Consider the following 15,436-nt stretch of genomic DNA (forward strand, 5'->3'; position numbering starts at 1 on the left):
CAAAAAGTTTTTTTTTTGTCTTAATATAAGATTAATAACACTTTGCAGTGTACTTTATACTGACTAAGTGGCATTTCAAGTGTTGTCTAAAGAAGTTCATAATGGGCCGATTCCCTTCATAGCATCATCAAAAGGAAAAAAAACCTTTAGTTTAGTAGTGAACATACAAACAGCAGAAACACTTTTTAAGTGATTGTATTGGAATGCATTCCATACTGAAAACTAAAACACTGCAAACAAGAGCTTTTCAGACAAGTCCGTCATGAGAGCTTCATTCTTCATCGTGTACTTTCTGTAATAGAGCAAAAAAGTTGTACAAATATTGCCAGTGATATGTGGATAAATATGATTAGGATTAAAATGAACTACTGTACCAGTCACTTTCACATTGCACCAGCAAAATTGGCTATGGCTGATATAATTCTGAATGACTTTAAACACTGTGGAAGAGCCTAGTGCTGCTAAAGACTGCAAATACAGTGCAACTGTGGCTCTCACCTTGCCACCTGCATCACGGGTCTTAGATCTCATCTTGTTGACCTGAGACTCGGCTATATCAGCTCTCTCCTCAGCCTCATCCAGCTCATGCTGCAGCTTGCGGAACTTGCCCAGGTTGCTATTGGCAGCTTCCTCCTGAAATGTGCACACAAATTAGTTGTATTTTGTTCATTCGTGTATTTGCATGTTCAACAGTTAATTGATTAAACAACTTTGATGACAGATAAAATAAGGAGAAGGAAACACTAGGAGAATGTCACTTACAGCCTCCTCTGATGTTCTCTTGTAGGACTTGACCTTCAGCTGCAGTTTGTCCACCAGATCCTGAAGACGATGCAAATTCTTTTTGTCCTCCTCAGTCTACAGATGGGAGAGGTGGGTGAATTTTAGTATAAAGCATTATACATTATAAAAAGTATTTTGGGTATATGGTATAATTTTGTGTTTAGCATTATGTATAATAAAAAAGTATGCTTGGTATGGTATAATTTAATATACCTGATAGGTGAGCTCCTTGATGCGACGCTCATATTTACGGATTCCTTTGACAGAATCACCGGCCTTCCGTTGCTCCATTTCCACCTCACTTTCCAGCTCTCTCACCTTAATGTAGATAAATGAAGCAAATGTTAAACAAATGGTGATATGTGTACCTGTAAACACATGTAGTTAAGCACTGATTAGCAGGAAGAACTCTTTAGCAAAAACACAGCATTTACCCTGGACTCCAGCTTCTGGATCTGCTTCTTGCCACCCTTCATGGCGATTTGTTCAGCTTCATCCAGACGGTGCTGCAGGTCCTTGATGGTCTGCTCCATGTTCTTCTTCATGCGCTCCAGGTGAGCACTGGTGTCCTGCTCCTTCTTCAGCTCCTCTGCCATCATGGCAGCATCAGTGATGGCCTTCTTAGCCTTTTCCTCTGCATTCCTGCACTCCTGCACAGCCTCCTCTACTTCATTCGACAACTGGGATGTATCACCCTCCAGCTTCTTCTTCTGGTTCAGCAGGCTGGTGTTCTATGTGTGACAAGACAGGAATGTTCACGATGGTCCGTGTCACATTGTGAAATAATCTCTGTCATATGAACATATCTGAAAAACACCAATTTAAGATTTTACCTGAGAGTGCAGCAGCTGCACCCTCTCACTGACGTCCAGCAGCTCCTGTTCAGCCAGTTTCCGGCCTCTCTCAGTCTGCTCCACCAGGGACCTGAGCTCATCCAATTCAGCCTGCAGAAGATTGCTGCGTCTCTCCACAATAGCAGTGTTCTCTTTGAGATCATCATTATTACGTAGAGCGTCATCCAGCTGCAGTTGGGAATCCTGCAATGTACACATGTTAGAAATGTAATCATGTAATCTCCAGGTTGATAATATACAACCAAACCTTGTTGATAACTTTGACTACATGCACAAATATCAGTAAATTAATAGAGAAGATAGAAAAATATATGAGGGAAGTCTTTGGTAGACAATGAGCAAAAAGTGCTTCAGGTCAGTATTGACTTTGAATAATCAAATGGCGTAAAGTCCATTGTCCTGCTTATTTCACTGTTGTCACTTGCCTTGCGTTCATCTCCGGTTATAATTTAAATGTTTCAATCACTAGAGCTGTCTTGTTTGTAGAACTACTTTTCCCAGATACATTTCAACTAATTTCTCAACTTAAAGGACAAACTGCCGTTACTAATTCTAAATGGATGGTTGCTATGGCTAAAGGCCAGTCGTTAGTTCTAAATGGATAGTTGCTACAGCCAAAAGCCAGTCGTTAGTTCTATCTCTCCCGTTGTCAATTGGGCATATTCCAGTATTCTGCTGTACGTTAACTTTGAAAACATCACTATTTTATTTAGCGTACTTCCATCCAACTAGCTAAAAACCACCTCCGTCATATGCTAAATCTTGCTATGTTTTGAACATCAGTATTTTACAGCTTGGATGCATTGTGGCAGTTCATTTAAACTTCACAATGAGTTTGACGAATTAATATACAACTGTGATACGGCCAACAAATTGGAACTACTTCATGGGTGTGCATACGGTTAATGCACCCCGTTATAGAACGTAGGGCAATGGGGAATTCAACCAAGCTGTGGAATAAATAGATTTAACAGTCTTCAGAACATTGGGAAGGTCCATTCTTGTGAATGGAACTTTCTGCAGCACTATGAAGAACTGTGTTATAATAGCTGTTACGTCTACTTTAGGAATGCACTCATAACACCTATGCATTTAGTGATCTCTTTACTGTCAATGGGATTATGTGCTGCATTGTTTTACCTTCATATGTCCATGGAGACCCTTGAGCTGCTTCTGGGCCTCAGCTGCCTGCCTGTTGGCCTGGCTGAGCTGGATCTCCATCTCATTGAGGTCTCCCTCCATCTTCTTCTTCACCCTGAGAGCCTCATTCCTACTGCGAGTCTCAGACTCCAGTGAGCTCTGCAGGGTATCCACCACTCTCTGCTGGTTCCTCTTGGCTTGCTCCATCTCCTCATCCTTCTCAGTAAGTTTGCGCTCAATGTCAGCTTTGACCTGATTGAACTCCAGCTGAGCTCTGAGGATTTTACCCTCCTCATGTTCAAGGGTACCCTATGGAGATATAGTAACATAATAATCTAAGTTTTATATTTCTGTAAAAAACAAGCATCCTATGCCATGTTGGAATGAGGGACACTAGTTTTCTGATTATTTTGATCTTTATGAATGTACCTCAGCTTCCTCTAGGGCAGTCTGGATCTCTGCCTTCTCTTGCTCAAGTGTCTTCCTGGCCTTCTCAAGCTCATGAATGCTCTTTCCAGTCTCACCAAGTTGCTCAGTGAGATCAGAAATTTCCTCTGGAAAGCAGATGAAGATTAGTTAGTTGTGTGGTGTCACTTTGACAGTTATATAAGTTTTGTCTTAAGGGAGCATCAAACAGACCTTGGAGATTTTTGTTCTCCCTCTTCATGGTCTCAAGGTGATCCAAAGATTCCTCATAAGAGTTCTTGAGTTTAAAGAGTTCAGTGCCAAGAGATCTGGTCTCTTTCTGGGCGCTTTCAAGCTCAGTCTGGGACTCCTCATACTTCTGCTTCCACTCAGATAAGACCTGTTCAGGTGAAAATCTTTCAGTGAAATCTGATAAACATGTGAAGGAATATTGGCAATTGTGTTAGGACCAGCTGTTTTCTTACCTTATCAAAGTTTCTTTGTCTCTTGTCTAGAGCAGCAGCAGCAGCACTGGATCTCTCCACATCTACCATGAGATCTTCAATCTCATTCTGCAGTCTATGCTTAGTTTTCTCCAGGGAGGAGCATTTGGCATTGACAGCCTCCACAGCTTCCTCTGCATCTTGCAGACGCTGAGCCAGCTTTTTCCTGAGGAAAAGTATGACAAATGAGTGACAAATGTACATGCCATGTCTAACCATTGAATTTCTACAAATCATAGAGTCAGTTCCCCAGGACCTTACTTGGCATCTTCCAGCTCCTCAGTCCTCTGAATGGCATCAGTTTCATACTTGGTTCTCCACTGAGCCACCTCAGAGTTGGCCTTGGAGAGACTGCGCTGCAACTCAGCCTTGGCCTCTTGCTCCTCTTCATACTGCTCTCTCAAGAGGTCAGCATCATGGCGTGCAGACTGCACTGCATGGGCTAGTGCATTCTTAGCCTGTGGATAGGATCAGATACAAGTCCATCAGATATGTCATAGCTGTAGTCTAACAACTGAAAGATTTTCCTGAATGTCAGTTATGAATACCTTCACTTCCTCTTCAAGTTGCCTCTTAAGATCCTCAACCTGCTGCGTGTAGGACTGTTTGCCTCTTGTCAGTTGAGAAACAAGTGAGTCTTTCTCTTCCAACTGTCTTGCAAGCTCACCTTGATTAACAGAATATTTGTATTTCAATGATAATGCTTCTTTTCTTCTTTTTTCTTGATATATGTAGCAAATCAATAGTATGGTTTTACCATTTTGACTTACCATTTTCAGTTTGAAGCTTGGCTCTCTGCATTGTGAGGTCATTGATGGAACGCTGGCCTTCTTCGGCCTTTGTTCTGTATTCACTCATCTGGTCCTCCAGTGTTCTGCACATCTTCTCCAAGTTTGTCTGATAAAATGGTACAAAACGTTTGTCAGCTGTCAATATAGAGAATCCAGTGAGACATATTATACAGGTTCTTGTTTTTATACATTTTATACAAACCTTGGCTTTGGAGACCTGCTCCATGTTGGAGACAATATCGTCCAACTCCAGACGGAGCTCACTCTTCTCCTTCTCAAGCTTTTGTTTCACCCTCTGAAGGTTGTCAATCTGCTCCCCGAGGTCAGCTACGCTGTCTGCGTGCTTCTTCCTCAGTGTGGAAGCAGTGGCCTCATGTTGCAGAGTGGACTCTTCAAGATCTCTGCGCAGCTTCTGGAACTCAGCCTCCCTCTTCTTGTTCATCTCAATCTGGGCAGCAGTGGCACCTCCAGCCTCCTCCAGCCTCTCACTGATCTCCTCCAGCTCTCTGGCCAGGTCTGCCCGCTGCTTCTCCACTTTGGCTCGGGCAGCTCTCTCAGCCTCCAGCTCTTCCTCCAGCTCCTCAATGCGAGCCTAAGGAAAGTAAAATCGGAAGTATATTTTCTTTCTTTCTTTCTTTGAGAAATATGTTTTCAAATGTTATGTTTGATTTATTAGTGGTTTTTATTCTCCATTTACCTGCAGCTCCTTCAGTTTCTTCTGGAGCTGGGCAGCCATAGCTTGTTCATCTTCAATCTTGCTATTAAGTTGACTGATCTCAAAGTCTTTCCTGTATTGAAACAGCCAATGAAAATGTCAATAGAATATATGCTTTTCAAAATGTGTTTGTTATCTATAGATGACTGTCTGATTTGTACATACTTCTTCATCCGCTCTTCTAGCTGTTGTTTGTCATTCTCCAAGTCCATAAGGCTTTCCTGGGTCAACTTTAAGTCACCCTCAAGCTTCCTCTTAGCTCTTTCAAGATCCATCCTAAGTTTCTTTTCCTGCTCCAGGGACCCTTCAAGCTATTGAGGATAAAAAAAAGGAATTGTATAAGTGTCTTTATTAATTTCATGCAGTGAGAAATAGGTGCCTGTTGGTTGTATTGCCTACATCATCAACTTGCTGTTCCAGCTTGGTTTTGGCCTTAGTCAGAGTGTTGACTTTGTCCTCCTCACTCTGAAGGTCATCCAGTGTTTGCTGGTGAGCCTCCTGCAGTGCTTTCTTCTCCTTGGTCAGCTTGGCAATGATTTCATCAAGAGCTGCCATCTCTTCTGTCAGGTTTTTAACCTAAAGGTAAAGTCGACCATTGTCAAACGATTGATTACTTAATTACTTGACTTGATTAGTAACATTTTCCTTGGTTATTTTCAGTTCTGCTGACCTTATTCTCAGTGGCATGCTTCTCTTTCTCTACTTTAGCTAGAGTGAGCTCCAGATCATCAATATCCTTCTTAAGCTCAGAGCACTCATCCTCCAATTTCCTCTTCTTTGCAGTGAGCTCTGAATTCATCTCTTCTTCATCTTCCAGTCTCTCAGTCAGCTCCTTGGATTTGGCCTCAAGCTGGATCTTGCTCTTGATCAGACCTTCACAGCGTTCCTCAGCATCACAAAGACCGTCTTGTTCCTGTGATGAACAAAATATTGTAGATTAATAGATTGAAGCTACAAATGAAAGTAAATCTGAGTACTATATTAATATATGCTTTTGGATATTCATTACATTTAAATTGGTAGATCTTTCACTGACTAATAATTGCTGGTTAAATTGTAAAGTATACTCACAGTCTGGACTTGAATTTGCAGGTCATTCTTCTCTTGGAGAACAGAAACCATTTTCTCCTCCAGCTCTTTTCTACGAGCCTCAGATTTAGCATAGGCCTCCTTCAGCTTCAGGAATTCTTCCTTCATGTTTGCCATCTCTTTCTCAGACTCAGCAGACTTCAGCAGGGGCTTGATCTTGAAGTACATCTTCATCCAGGGCCAATTCTTGACACCCATGAAAGCACGGACATTCCACTGAATGACAAGAAGGGAATCCCTGAAGATTTGAAAGGTGAAAAAATAGATAACAGATAACATTATTCATTGTCTTTTAACAGAACAACAGCAACAGAAGCAAAACATGTCCTAGGTGTGTTTATGTGGCAACACCTTCATATTTAACACATGTTGATTTTTTAAAGCAATGTTGTGTTGCTTACACAAATGGAATTGCAATGAATGGAAGGTAGTTTTAGGTAAAAGAAAATTAAATTAATATCAAATTCTCAAATTACTTCACCTGTATACCTGACATGAAGAATAGTTTCCTGAGAATTCAATGTAAAGAAGTACAGTAGACTCTAACATTATTTGCACATTTGTGACTCTCCACGGCAAAACCAGTCGCTTGTCGCAACAGACGTTTCTGAGAAAAATGACCATTTATGTCACTTGTGCTAAAATGGTGGATTTTTTTTTGTGTGTGTTTTGAAACAGTGGGAGGTCTACACTGTACGGCCGTGAATACATTTCGCCGAAAAACTGACCTTTTCTAGTCTAAAAACGTGAGTTTCTTGAGGTGAGAAAGTTAGAGGAAGCAGGAAGTTAGAGGAGTCTCGTTTTTGCCCCTCTATTCTAATATTTACGGTAAATGCAGTCATTGACAACCACCAAGCCATCAGCGTGCTGTGTCGTTGATACAAGTACCTTACATCTTGTAATAGCGGTGACCTTACAAAGCGTTCGTGAGTGTTTAGCCGACGGTTGACTTCAGAGGCAGATTTCTCCGTTTTTCTCTTGGCATGACAGGATGAACTCAACTCCTTTGAATGTTTATATTTCAGTAATATGACGTTCAATTAATTAGATATAGGTATCGTTTTGAAGGTTGATTATCCCCCTTCCTGAAAACGTAATAACTATGATTTTGAAAATTTGGACAATGTGATTTTGCCGTGGAAGGTCACTTTTGAATGATTATTAAACCAGTGTTTCTTGCTTTCTCTGTGGACATTTTTGTGGAATGACATCCTTCATTCAATCAGTAAACCTATTTACCTGCGTTCAACAATCTTCTGGAATTCAATTCTTGCCAGAAGACCTCTTGCTCTTGATTGAATACCAGTGATGATTAGAGCAAGACGGTCGTCTCTCATCTCCTCAAGGACACCCAGGAGACCAGCTTTGAAGAACACCTTTGAATGAACAGTTCATATGTTTAGAATTAGAATGTTATTACGCTTAACAAGACATGCATTTTAGAGTGTTAGTGTTCTGCCGAAAAGAAAACAAAGACCTTGCAAACTCTGGCTTCAGCCCAGTTGTTTATGACAAACATCTCTTTAACATGATCACTTTTTCAGCAGTATTGTTTACATTGTTGTGAGGTTTCCAACCTGAACCATCAAACTACATTGTGGTTGGCCTACATGGTTTATGAAAATGACTGATCAGTGTCAATCAGTCCTGCGCTTGTCCATAAACCATCAATATGAAACTGAGGACACCAAAAGTAGGTACCTATACCTCAGAAAGTGTCACAGGTTTTACTTTATCATTGAAGGTTTATCAACATTATACTGTGAAGCACCTTAGTGTGTCCGAATCTGTACTGCTCATGGTCAACATCCAGGGATCCAAGCAGTTTTTCTGCTCCTTTCTTATTGTCAATGAACTGTCCATCAGGGATAGCTGCAGGATTCAGGATACGGTATCTGAAGAGGTTACAAAAGTCCTGATATAGACATGTTCTCTCAATATTGTTCTAAGAAATGTATACTAATTAGGACCAAAACACATTTTACCTCTGTTTGAAGTCTGCATACTGGATCCTGTTGGGGAAGCCCTTTCTGCAGATCCTGATGCCTTCCAGCACACCGTTACAGCGCAGCTGGTGCATGACCAGAGGATTCTCCATGGCCCCAGGAGTCTTGGTCTCATTGGGGATGAGGCACCGCACAAAGTGGGGGTGAGTTGACCTCAAGTTGGTCATCAGCTTGGCCAGATTTTCCTGTTGTTCAGACATTTAAATGAAAACAAAAATCAGTAGGACTGCACAGAATCCCAGTAGGCCCATCTTGAACTTCCCCTTGGGGATCAATAAAGTATCTATCTATCTATCTATCTATCTATCTATCTATTTATCATTGATCTATATATACTTAAAAGAAAGATATGTGGTACTAGTAAATGTATTTACTTTAGTATGTTAACTTATCCTGTTACACTTACCCTGTGAAGGGCAGATACAGTCTGGAAAGAAGAACCCTTCTTCTTCTTGCCACCGCCACCCTCCGGGGCTATAAAAATACCATCTCCATCAGCTTTTTACATACATTTGATGGTGATTTATCAATATCACAGGATTTATTAGGAAAAGATTGACAGAATACCTGAGTCAGCACCGGCATAGCCAGCGAAGAGAGCGCACAACATCTTAAGATTAGACTTCTGAAAAAGTCCGACCACGGTCTCATTGAGAGGGTCTTTGTTCTTCACCAGCCAGTTGCCAATGTTATAATCAACAGTGCCAGCATAGTGAACCAGGGAGAAATGGGCCTCTGGTCTCCCCTTGACAATCCTTGGCTTCTGGAAGCAGGCATTTTTGCCCAAATGGTTGTCATAAAGCTTAGCTTTGAATGTTGCATCACTGGCCTTGGGAAACATGCACTCCTCTTCAAGGATGGACATGATACCCATGGGCTAGGGAGGAAAGAATATGGAAGGAAGATTATTCAAAAGATTTTACAACCACACAAATAATAGTGATATATGCCTTCAAAGAAATATGTCAGTAAATAAAGTGTCACTCACTTTCTCAATAAGCTCAATGCAAGCGGCCAAGTCCATGCCGAAGTCAATGAACACCCAATCAATGCCCTCCTTCTTGTACTCCTCTTGCTCCAGCACAAACATGTGGTGGTTGAAGAACTGCTGCAGCTTCTCATTAGTGAAGTTGATGCACAGTTGCTCAAAGGTGTTGAACTGAAAGACAATGGGCATCTCATTAATATTATATATTTTGTTTAAAAGTGTAGTGTTTGTCTTAGCTTTAAAACTCACATCAAAGATCTCAAATCCAGCAATATCCAGCACACCAATGAAGTGCTGGCGAGGCTGTTTGGTGTCCAAGGTCAGGTTGATCTTGACAACCATCCAGTTGAACATCTTCTCATACACTGACTTGGACAGGGCTCCAATAGAGTAGTACACCTAATTATGAAGGTGTAATGAATAACATGGAATATACCAATGAATAAGGTGTGACAGCTGTACTAATGATGGAATTAAACACTTAAACACCCAACATGAGTTTCTAACAGCCTTGTTATTTAAAGGTATACTATGTAGTTTCAAGTATTTTTGGCGACTCTAGAGCTCCCCTTAGACTCACAATATATTTATATTTTACGTTGCTGTTGTATATAGTCTACTTCTCATGGCTTGTCCCCCCGTACACAATGAAAATGCTTCTCATGGAGGCAAAGTACTAACAACAAGTGAAAACTCCAAAGAGCTAAATCTACTGACAAGGTAATGTTTCCAAATGATGTCTTTGGGTTTGCAATTCTTGAAGTTACATTGCTGGTTCTGTTGGTAGCGACCTGAACAATTACCCTATTACAAGTTTGTTTACCATCAAATTGGCTTTGTAGAGGTTGTACTGCATTTAGGTGAAGATCTTGCATAGTGTACCTTTAATAGCTCTACCTTGTTGTTCATAACACATTAGTGACTCAGTGTAGTTAACTACAATCAATATGTATAATACTTACAAAACTGTAATATCACAAGAGCTCCTATTCTGAATTTTGATATTACCTGCTGAACACTCTGTCCCTTGGTGACCCACTCGTTTCCTACTTTGACCCTTGGGTGACACAGACCCTTGATGAGGTCAGCAGAGTTCAGGCCCATGAGGTAAGCGACTTTGTCGGTATCTGGAGTGAAAATATCACAGTTTCACCTCTGCCCACATATAACTGTAACATGTGGGTTACATCCAAAATCCAGAAATTACTACTTACCCTCAGTGCCATCAGCCTCTGCCTGCTCCTCTCTCTGCTTCTGCTTGAACTTCATGTTGCCATAGTGCATAATGGCACCAGTCAGCTTGTAAATACCGTTCTTCTCCTCTTGAGTAAAGCCCAGCACATCAAATGCATCCTGTTACAAATCAAATACTTAATTCAGTAATTACGTCCCGCTAACATACCTCTGTATGAGTATATGGGACAGTAAAAGCAGGCCTACTCACATCAGTAGCCATCAGCTCATCAGCATCAACAATAGAGGCTACTTGTGTCTCTCCTTGGGAGATGAACGCGTAGTCATAGGGGTTGGAGGTGATCAACAACATCTCTGCAGAAAGCAAGACCATAGTTGAAGTAACGCTACTGTAACTGAGCTAAGGAAACAAATAATTAAAAACTTAGGCCCTGTGTCCGACAATCACGTTTTTTGTGCTGACAGCTCCCTCAACCACCTTTTATCAGCACTTTGGTCAGCGCTTGTTGCAAGGTTACGAGGTTTCCCCCTTTTCAATTATGATTGGTCATTGAGAGAGAAGTGACATTTACAAGTCCAGCGTTGTTCTAAAAGTTGAATGGATTTCAACTTTCAGCACTCTGAGCACTGTATAAAACAGTCAGTGGCGAGGGCTTTTTTTCTGCTGAGGGTGCTGAATCTTTTGAATGCTGAACTCCATAGAATTTGAATTGAAATAGCTACCGTTGGTGCAAAAAAACGTGATTGGTGGACACAGGCCCTTATTTCACTTTCATGCACTCAAATGCCTGGAGATATACATGCATTTCTCACCCAACAGCTCTGGTTTCTGTTGGGACAGGATCTGGTAGAAGATGTGGTAGTCTCTCTCAGCCTTGAGCTGAAAAGTGACCCGGGACTTCTCCAGCAGATCTGGGGATTGAAGAGTAATTATCAATTTCAAGCTATTGCTTTGGTCTCCACAGATGAAGACGGTCAAAAAAGGCTTATATACTTACAGGTCTCAATATCTGCTGAGGACAGCTTACCGCTCACACCGAAGTGGATGCGGATGAATTTACCCTAGCATGAGAGACACATAAATTAAATATGGCAGTGATTTTGAGTTGGAATTCACAAGAGTGGATTTTGAGTTGGAAATCAATAGAGGGCTTACGAATCGGGAGGAGTTGTCATTTCTGATGGTCTTGGCGTTACCAAAAGCCTCCAGAGCAGGGTTACACTGGATGATTTGATCTTCCAGGGTGCCCTGGGAAAATTAAACACAACATATAAATTCAGCTTTCTAATGCTAGGTCTTGGAGATTCGCTTGGCCTACCTATTAGCTCTGTTCATTTTAATTTTACTGAGATAGTAGTTTGGCTCCTGTCAATGTGTATTCCTCAGCCACCAGGATGGCAGGCTAATCAACAACGAGAGGGAATGACGTTAGTTTTTTTAATCAGAAGTGGTCGTGGAAAAAGGTAATAGTCATACATGCAAACATCTACAAGTTGCAGTTTGAAGAATATGTAGACAGCAAATGTAATACATAATTTCCTGATTGCCAATTCTGTTTATTAGCAGTTTGTAGAGGTTAGGCGAAGTAGGAAATAGCATTAGGAATCACTGATCAATTGTGAGTGCCCAGACTCTCTTAATGAAGTGAGTGAGTCTGGTGAAATCAGGCTACTTGCAGACTGGAAATTATGTCCAGCACCCAGTGAGGTGATATACCTTTTTCTCCTGAGAGGGGTCCTTCTTTCCTGTTGCTGCAATGCTAGCAAAGTACTGGATGACTCTTTTGGTGTTCACAGTCTTTCCGGCACCAGATTCTCCGCTGTTGGTAAAAAAAAATAAAAAAAAGTATATAAAGGTTCACTCCCTCATCAACAAGTTAACAAGAATTTTAGAATCAAAGACTGGATTATACTCACGTGATAAGGACAGACTGGTTCTCTCTGTCTGTGTAATGTACAAGCATGAAATGTTAATATAAAAACATGGTATGATATATTCATGAATTCATGCTATCAATTTAAATGCAACATGATGAATCATTGTCATCAATTTTCAATATATTGCCATTTAGTGCTAAGGCAGCTGCTTTAACAGAAGGTCTTTACCTGTGAGCATGTACTGGTAGGCATTGTCAGAGATGGAGAAGATGTGGGGAGGGGCTTCAGTTCTTTTCTTGCCTCTGTAAGCAGCCACAACTTCCCTGTCGTACACTGGCAACCACTTGTAGGGATTGACAGTTACACAGAACAACCCAGAGTAGGTCTGCACAGATAGACATACTATTGATTATGACCAATGTTAGAAATGAAGCAACAGAGTAAGTCTACAGAAAGAAATTGTAAGTTTGGTCAGTTGTTTTTGCTACTATGGGACAGAGCCTCAGGTTTGTACTCACGTAGATCATCCAGGCTGCGTAACGCTCTTTGAGGTTAAACAGCACAGCAGGCTCATGCAGAAAGGTGAACATCGCCATGTCCTCAATTTTGTCATACTTTGGTGGGTTTTGTTGGTGGACATTGTCCTCTTTCACGGTGACAGTCTGTGTAATAGAAACAAAATCAGTCTCTCCAGAGCATGCACTCCTTCATCTTTATTTAGCATATTTGTCATACAGAACATCTAAGCAGCTCAATACAAATCTAGTCTGAAAAACATAGGAAGTTCTTGGCAAAAATTGAATAGAAACATTCTTGGCAAAAATTGCATTTCTATAGTAAGCTGAAAGTAAGTGAGACCTGTTATGGAACTGTGTGCCTTCCATGGTACACCTCCCCCCAACATTCAAAATCAATTGTATACACACCATATAAAATTAGAAATGCAATCTTCATGTTGTTTTATCCAGTATTAGTTGTGCAGATGTATAGCATATATTCTACACAACCATTGAACCAACAAAGTAAATGCAAAAATAGAGGCTTGGTGCCGCCCCTCTAGTTGGGCCATTTTCCTTATTCGTGGCCAGACCCTTAATCTGAAAGATTTGGGGGTCTGGTTTACCACCAGGCTAGAAACTACTGTGTCAGCTTTCCAAAGAGGTCAAGCATTTGATGGTAGACCAAACTGGGTGGGAACAGTGGCTTCTAGAGTAAGAACAGTGCGATTTCAGGGAAAATGCCTAGAGATGGTCCAATCTAGACCAATGCACAACTAAATGGAAAAATATATAGGAATATAGGATAGTGATTTAAGAATTACCTTCTCATACTCCGTAAGAACAGTGACTTTGTCACCGTCTCTGCTTTGGACCACTCCCTTCACATATTCAACCTCAGGGTCCACCACAAAGCAGGCCCTCTTAATGTCAAAGGGGCGAGTCTGGGCCTCCAGACGCTCCATATCTGACTTCCTCAGAAAAGGAGCCGCCTTCCCAAACTCTGCCATCAACGCATCACCCATGGTGAAGACTGCAATGTGAATTTGCAAAAAAACGGATTAATTCCTGCACAGAGAAAACACAAGACTTTATGGACGAAGAACATGATTATAGCAATATGTCTGACAAGTGAGAAGTTAGAAGGGTTTTTTTTTTTTTTGACAGGCAGAACTTTAGCCAATACTGTAAGATACTGAGGTGAGTGTTAAGTTGTTTCAAGTGAAGATTTGAAATTAATAAAGTGGATCTGTAGAATCAGATTGGTGAAGTTTACCTGCTTTTAAGCAAGATAGTTAAAGTACGGTCAACGGTTAAAATTATATATATAAAAAAACATAATATACAAAATTCACCTGTTGGTTTTATATATCTTGGCTTTCAGTTTTCATGAGGATTTTATTATGAGATTTTTACAGGTAGAACAATTGGCTCAAATTATACCTACAACAGAGGAGCTTCTTTGTTAACATCGGCACAAAACTTCAAGAACAATTTGATTTTCTCATAGCTATGCTCATGACACCCAAATGTATGTGGCACTGTCACCTACTGACTCGTCCTCTTGAATCTGTTCCTCAGTATATTGAACAACTTAAACATTGTGCTTGAGAGTGATCAAAATGTTAATAGCCACATGAAAGCAATAACTAAATCAGCTTTTCGCCACTTCAAAAACTTTGCCTAACTGAGAGTTGTGATGTCAAAACATGATTTAGAAAAACTCTCATCAACTTTTTTTGTGATACGGAAGACATAGGGACATAGGCTAGGGTTCTCACTAAAATAAAGTCACATAATTGCATGTTTACAAATCACTAAATGGAATGGGACAAAAAAGTACAGTAGAGTAAAGTAAAGCGCTCTGAATTATCCCTGTGTATGAAATGTACAGTACATGAATGAACTTGACTTAACTACAGTTTTAGTGATATTTTCAGTTGTGTATCTCACCTTGTTTTGGTCAAGCCTCACTTTTTCTGTTACGCAGATGTGATGTCACGTGCTGCAAGTGAACAGACAAGAAGCAATCAGATCACACAGGGTTGCAGCAGCAGTGTTGCAGGTACACTGAGTTCTTTCACAGAATGCTAACTGAACAGATCCATATGTCTGACTCTGACTGTAGTCAGCTATGCCTCTGTATCCACTATCCAAATGTCTGTTCATCCATTTAGCATCATTCTTGCTATTCTCCTCCATCTAAGTCTGTCTCTCTGTCTATCTGTCTATCTATCTATCTCTCTGTCTATCTGCTCCTCTTGGTAGGAGCAGATTGAATACTTACAGTACCTCTTGGTTGGTCTTTGCTGTATCTGCTGTCGAGTCCATGGTTGATTCACCCTTTTGTAGGGGATGGTCCATCCCAATATGGACAGAGCATCAACTGACTCCCACCACACCAGAGTTTTCTCAAAGGAAAACTGGCCAAAAGGGTGGAGGCACGTGGCAACAATTGGCTTATCCAGACAGGAGGGGACAGGCACATGTAGGCACAATAGGAGAGAATGGCAGCATCACCAACACCTGGACTTCTTACTCTCTCCTAATTTGGAGTTAGCTATTGTGAGAAAAATCTCTGACCTTGTCACTC

General features: G+C 40.9%; 1 protein-coding gene across 1 annotated transcript; it reads right to left on the reverse strand.

Moving 5' to 3' along the window:
* Positions 1–179: 179 nt before the first annotated feature.
* On the reverse strand, positions 180–15,171 carry LOC134065840 (myosin-7-like). Its single transcript, XM_062520933.1, has 39 exons — positions 15,136–15,171; positions 14,797–14,848; positions 13,668–13,876; positions 12,865–13,008; positions 12,575–12,731; positions 12,386–12,413; positions 12,186–12,288; positions 11,625–11,717; positions 11,467–11,530; positions 11,282–11,380; positions 10,719–10,822; positions 10,489–10,627; positions 10,283–10,401; positions 9,524–9,673; positions 9,275–9,445; positions 8,854–9,163; positions 8,693–8,760; positions 8,266–8,471; positions 8,052–8,175; positions 7,520–7,656; positions 6,263–6,518; positions 5,862–6,104; positions 5,591–5,767; positions 5,357–5,502; positions 5,174–5,264; positions 4,679–5,068; positions 4,456–4,582; positions 4,234–4,352; positions 3,947–4,143; positions 3,668–3,851; positions 3,417–3,582; positions 3,207–3,331; positions 2,778–3,086; positions 1,617–1,820; positions 1,218–1,514; positions 997–1,101; positions 763–858; positions 499–633; positions 180–292 (listed from the first exon to the last, which is right to left on the reverse strand). The coding sequence occupies exons 3-39, from the start codon at positions 13,866–13,868 to the stop codon at positions 272–274; spliced, it is 5,805 nt and encodes a 1,934-aa protein (XP_062376917.1). The 5' UTR covers positions 13,869–13,876; positions 14,797–14,848; positions 15,136–15,171; the 3' UTR covers positions 180–271.
* Positions 15,172–15,436: the final 265 nt, after the last annotated feature.

Source organism: Sardina pilchardus, chromosome 19 (genome assembly GCF_963854185.1).
Source record: "Sardina pilchardus chromosome 19, fSarPil1.1, whole genome shotgun sequence".
NCBI classification, from domain to species: domain Eukaryota; kingdom Metazoa; phylum Chordata; class Actinopteri; order Clupeiformes; family Clupeidae; genus Sardina; species Sardina pilchardus.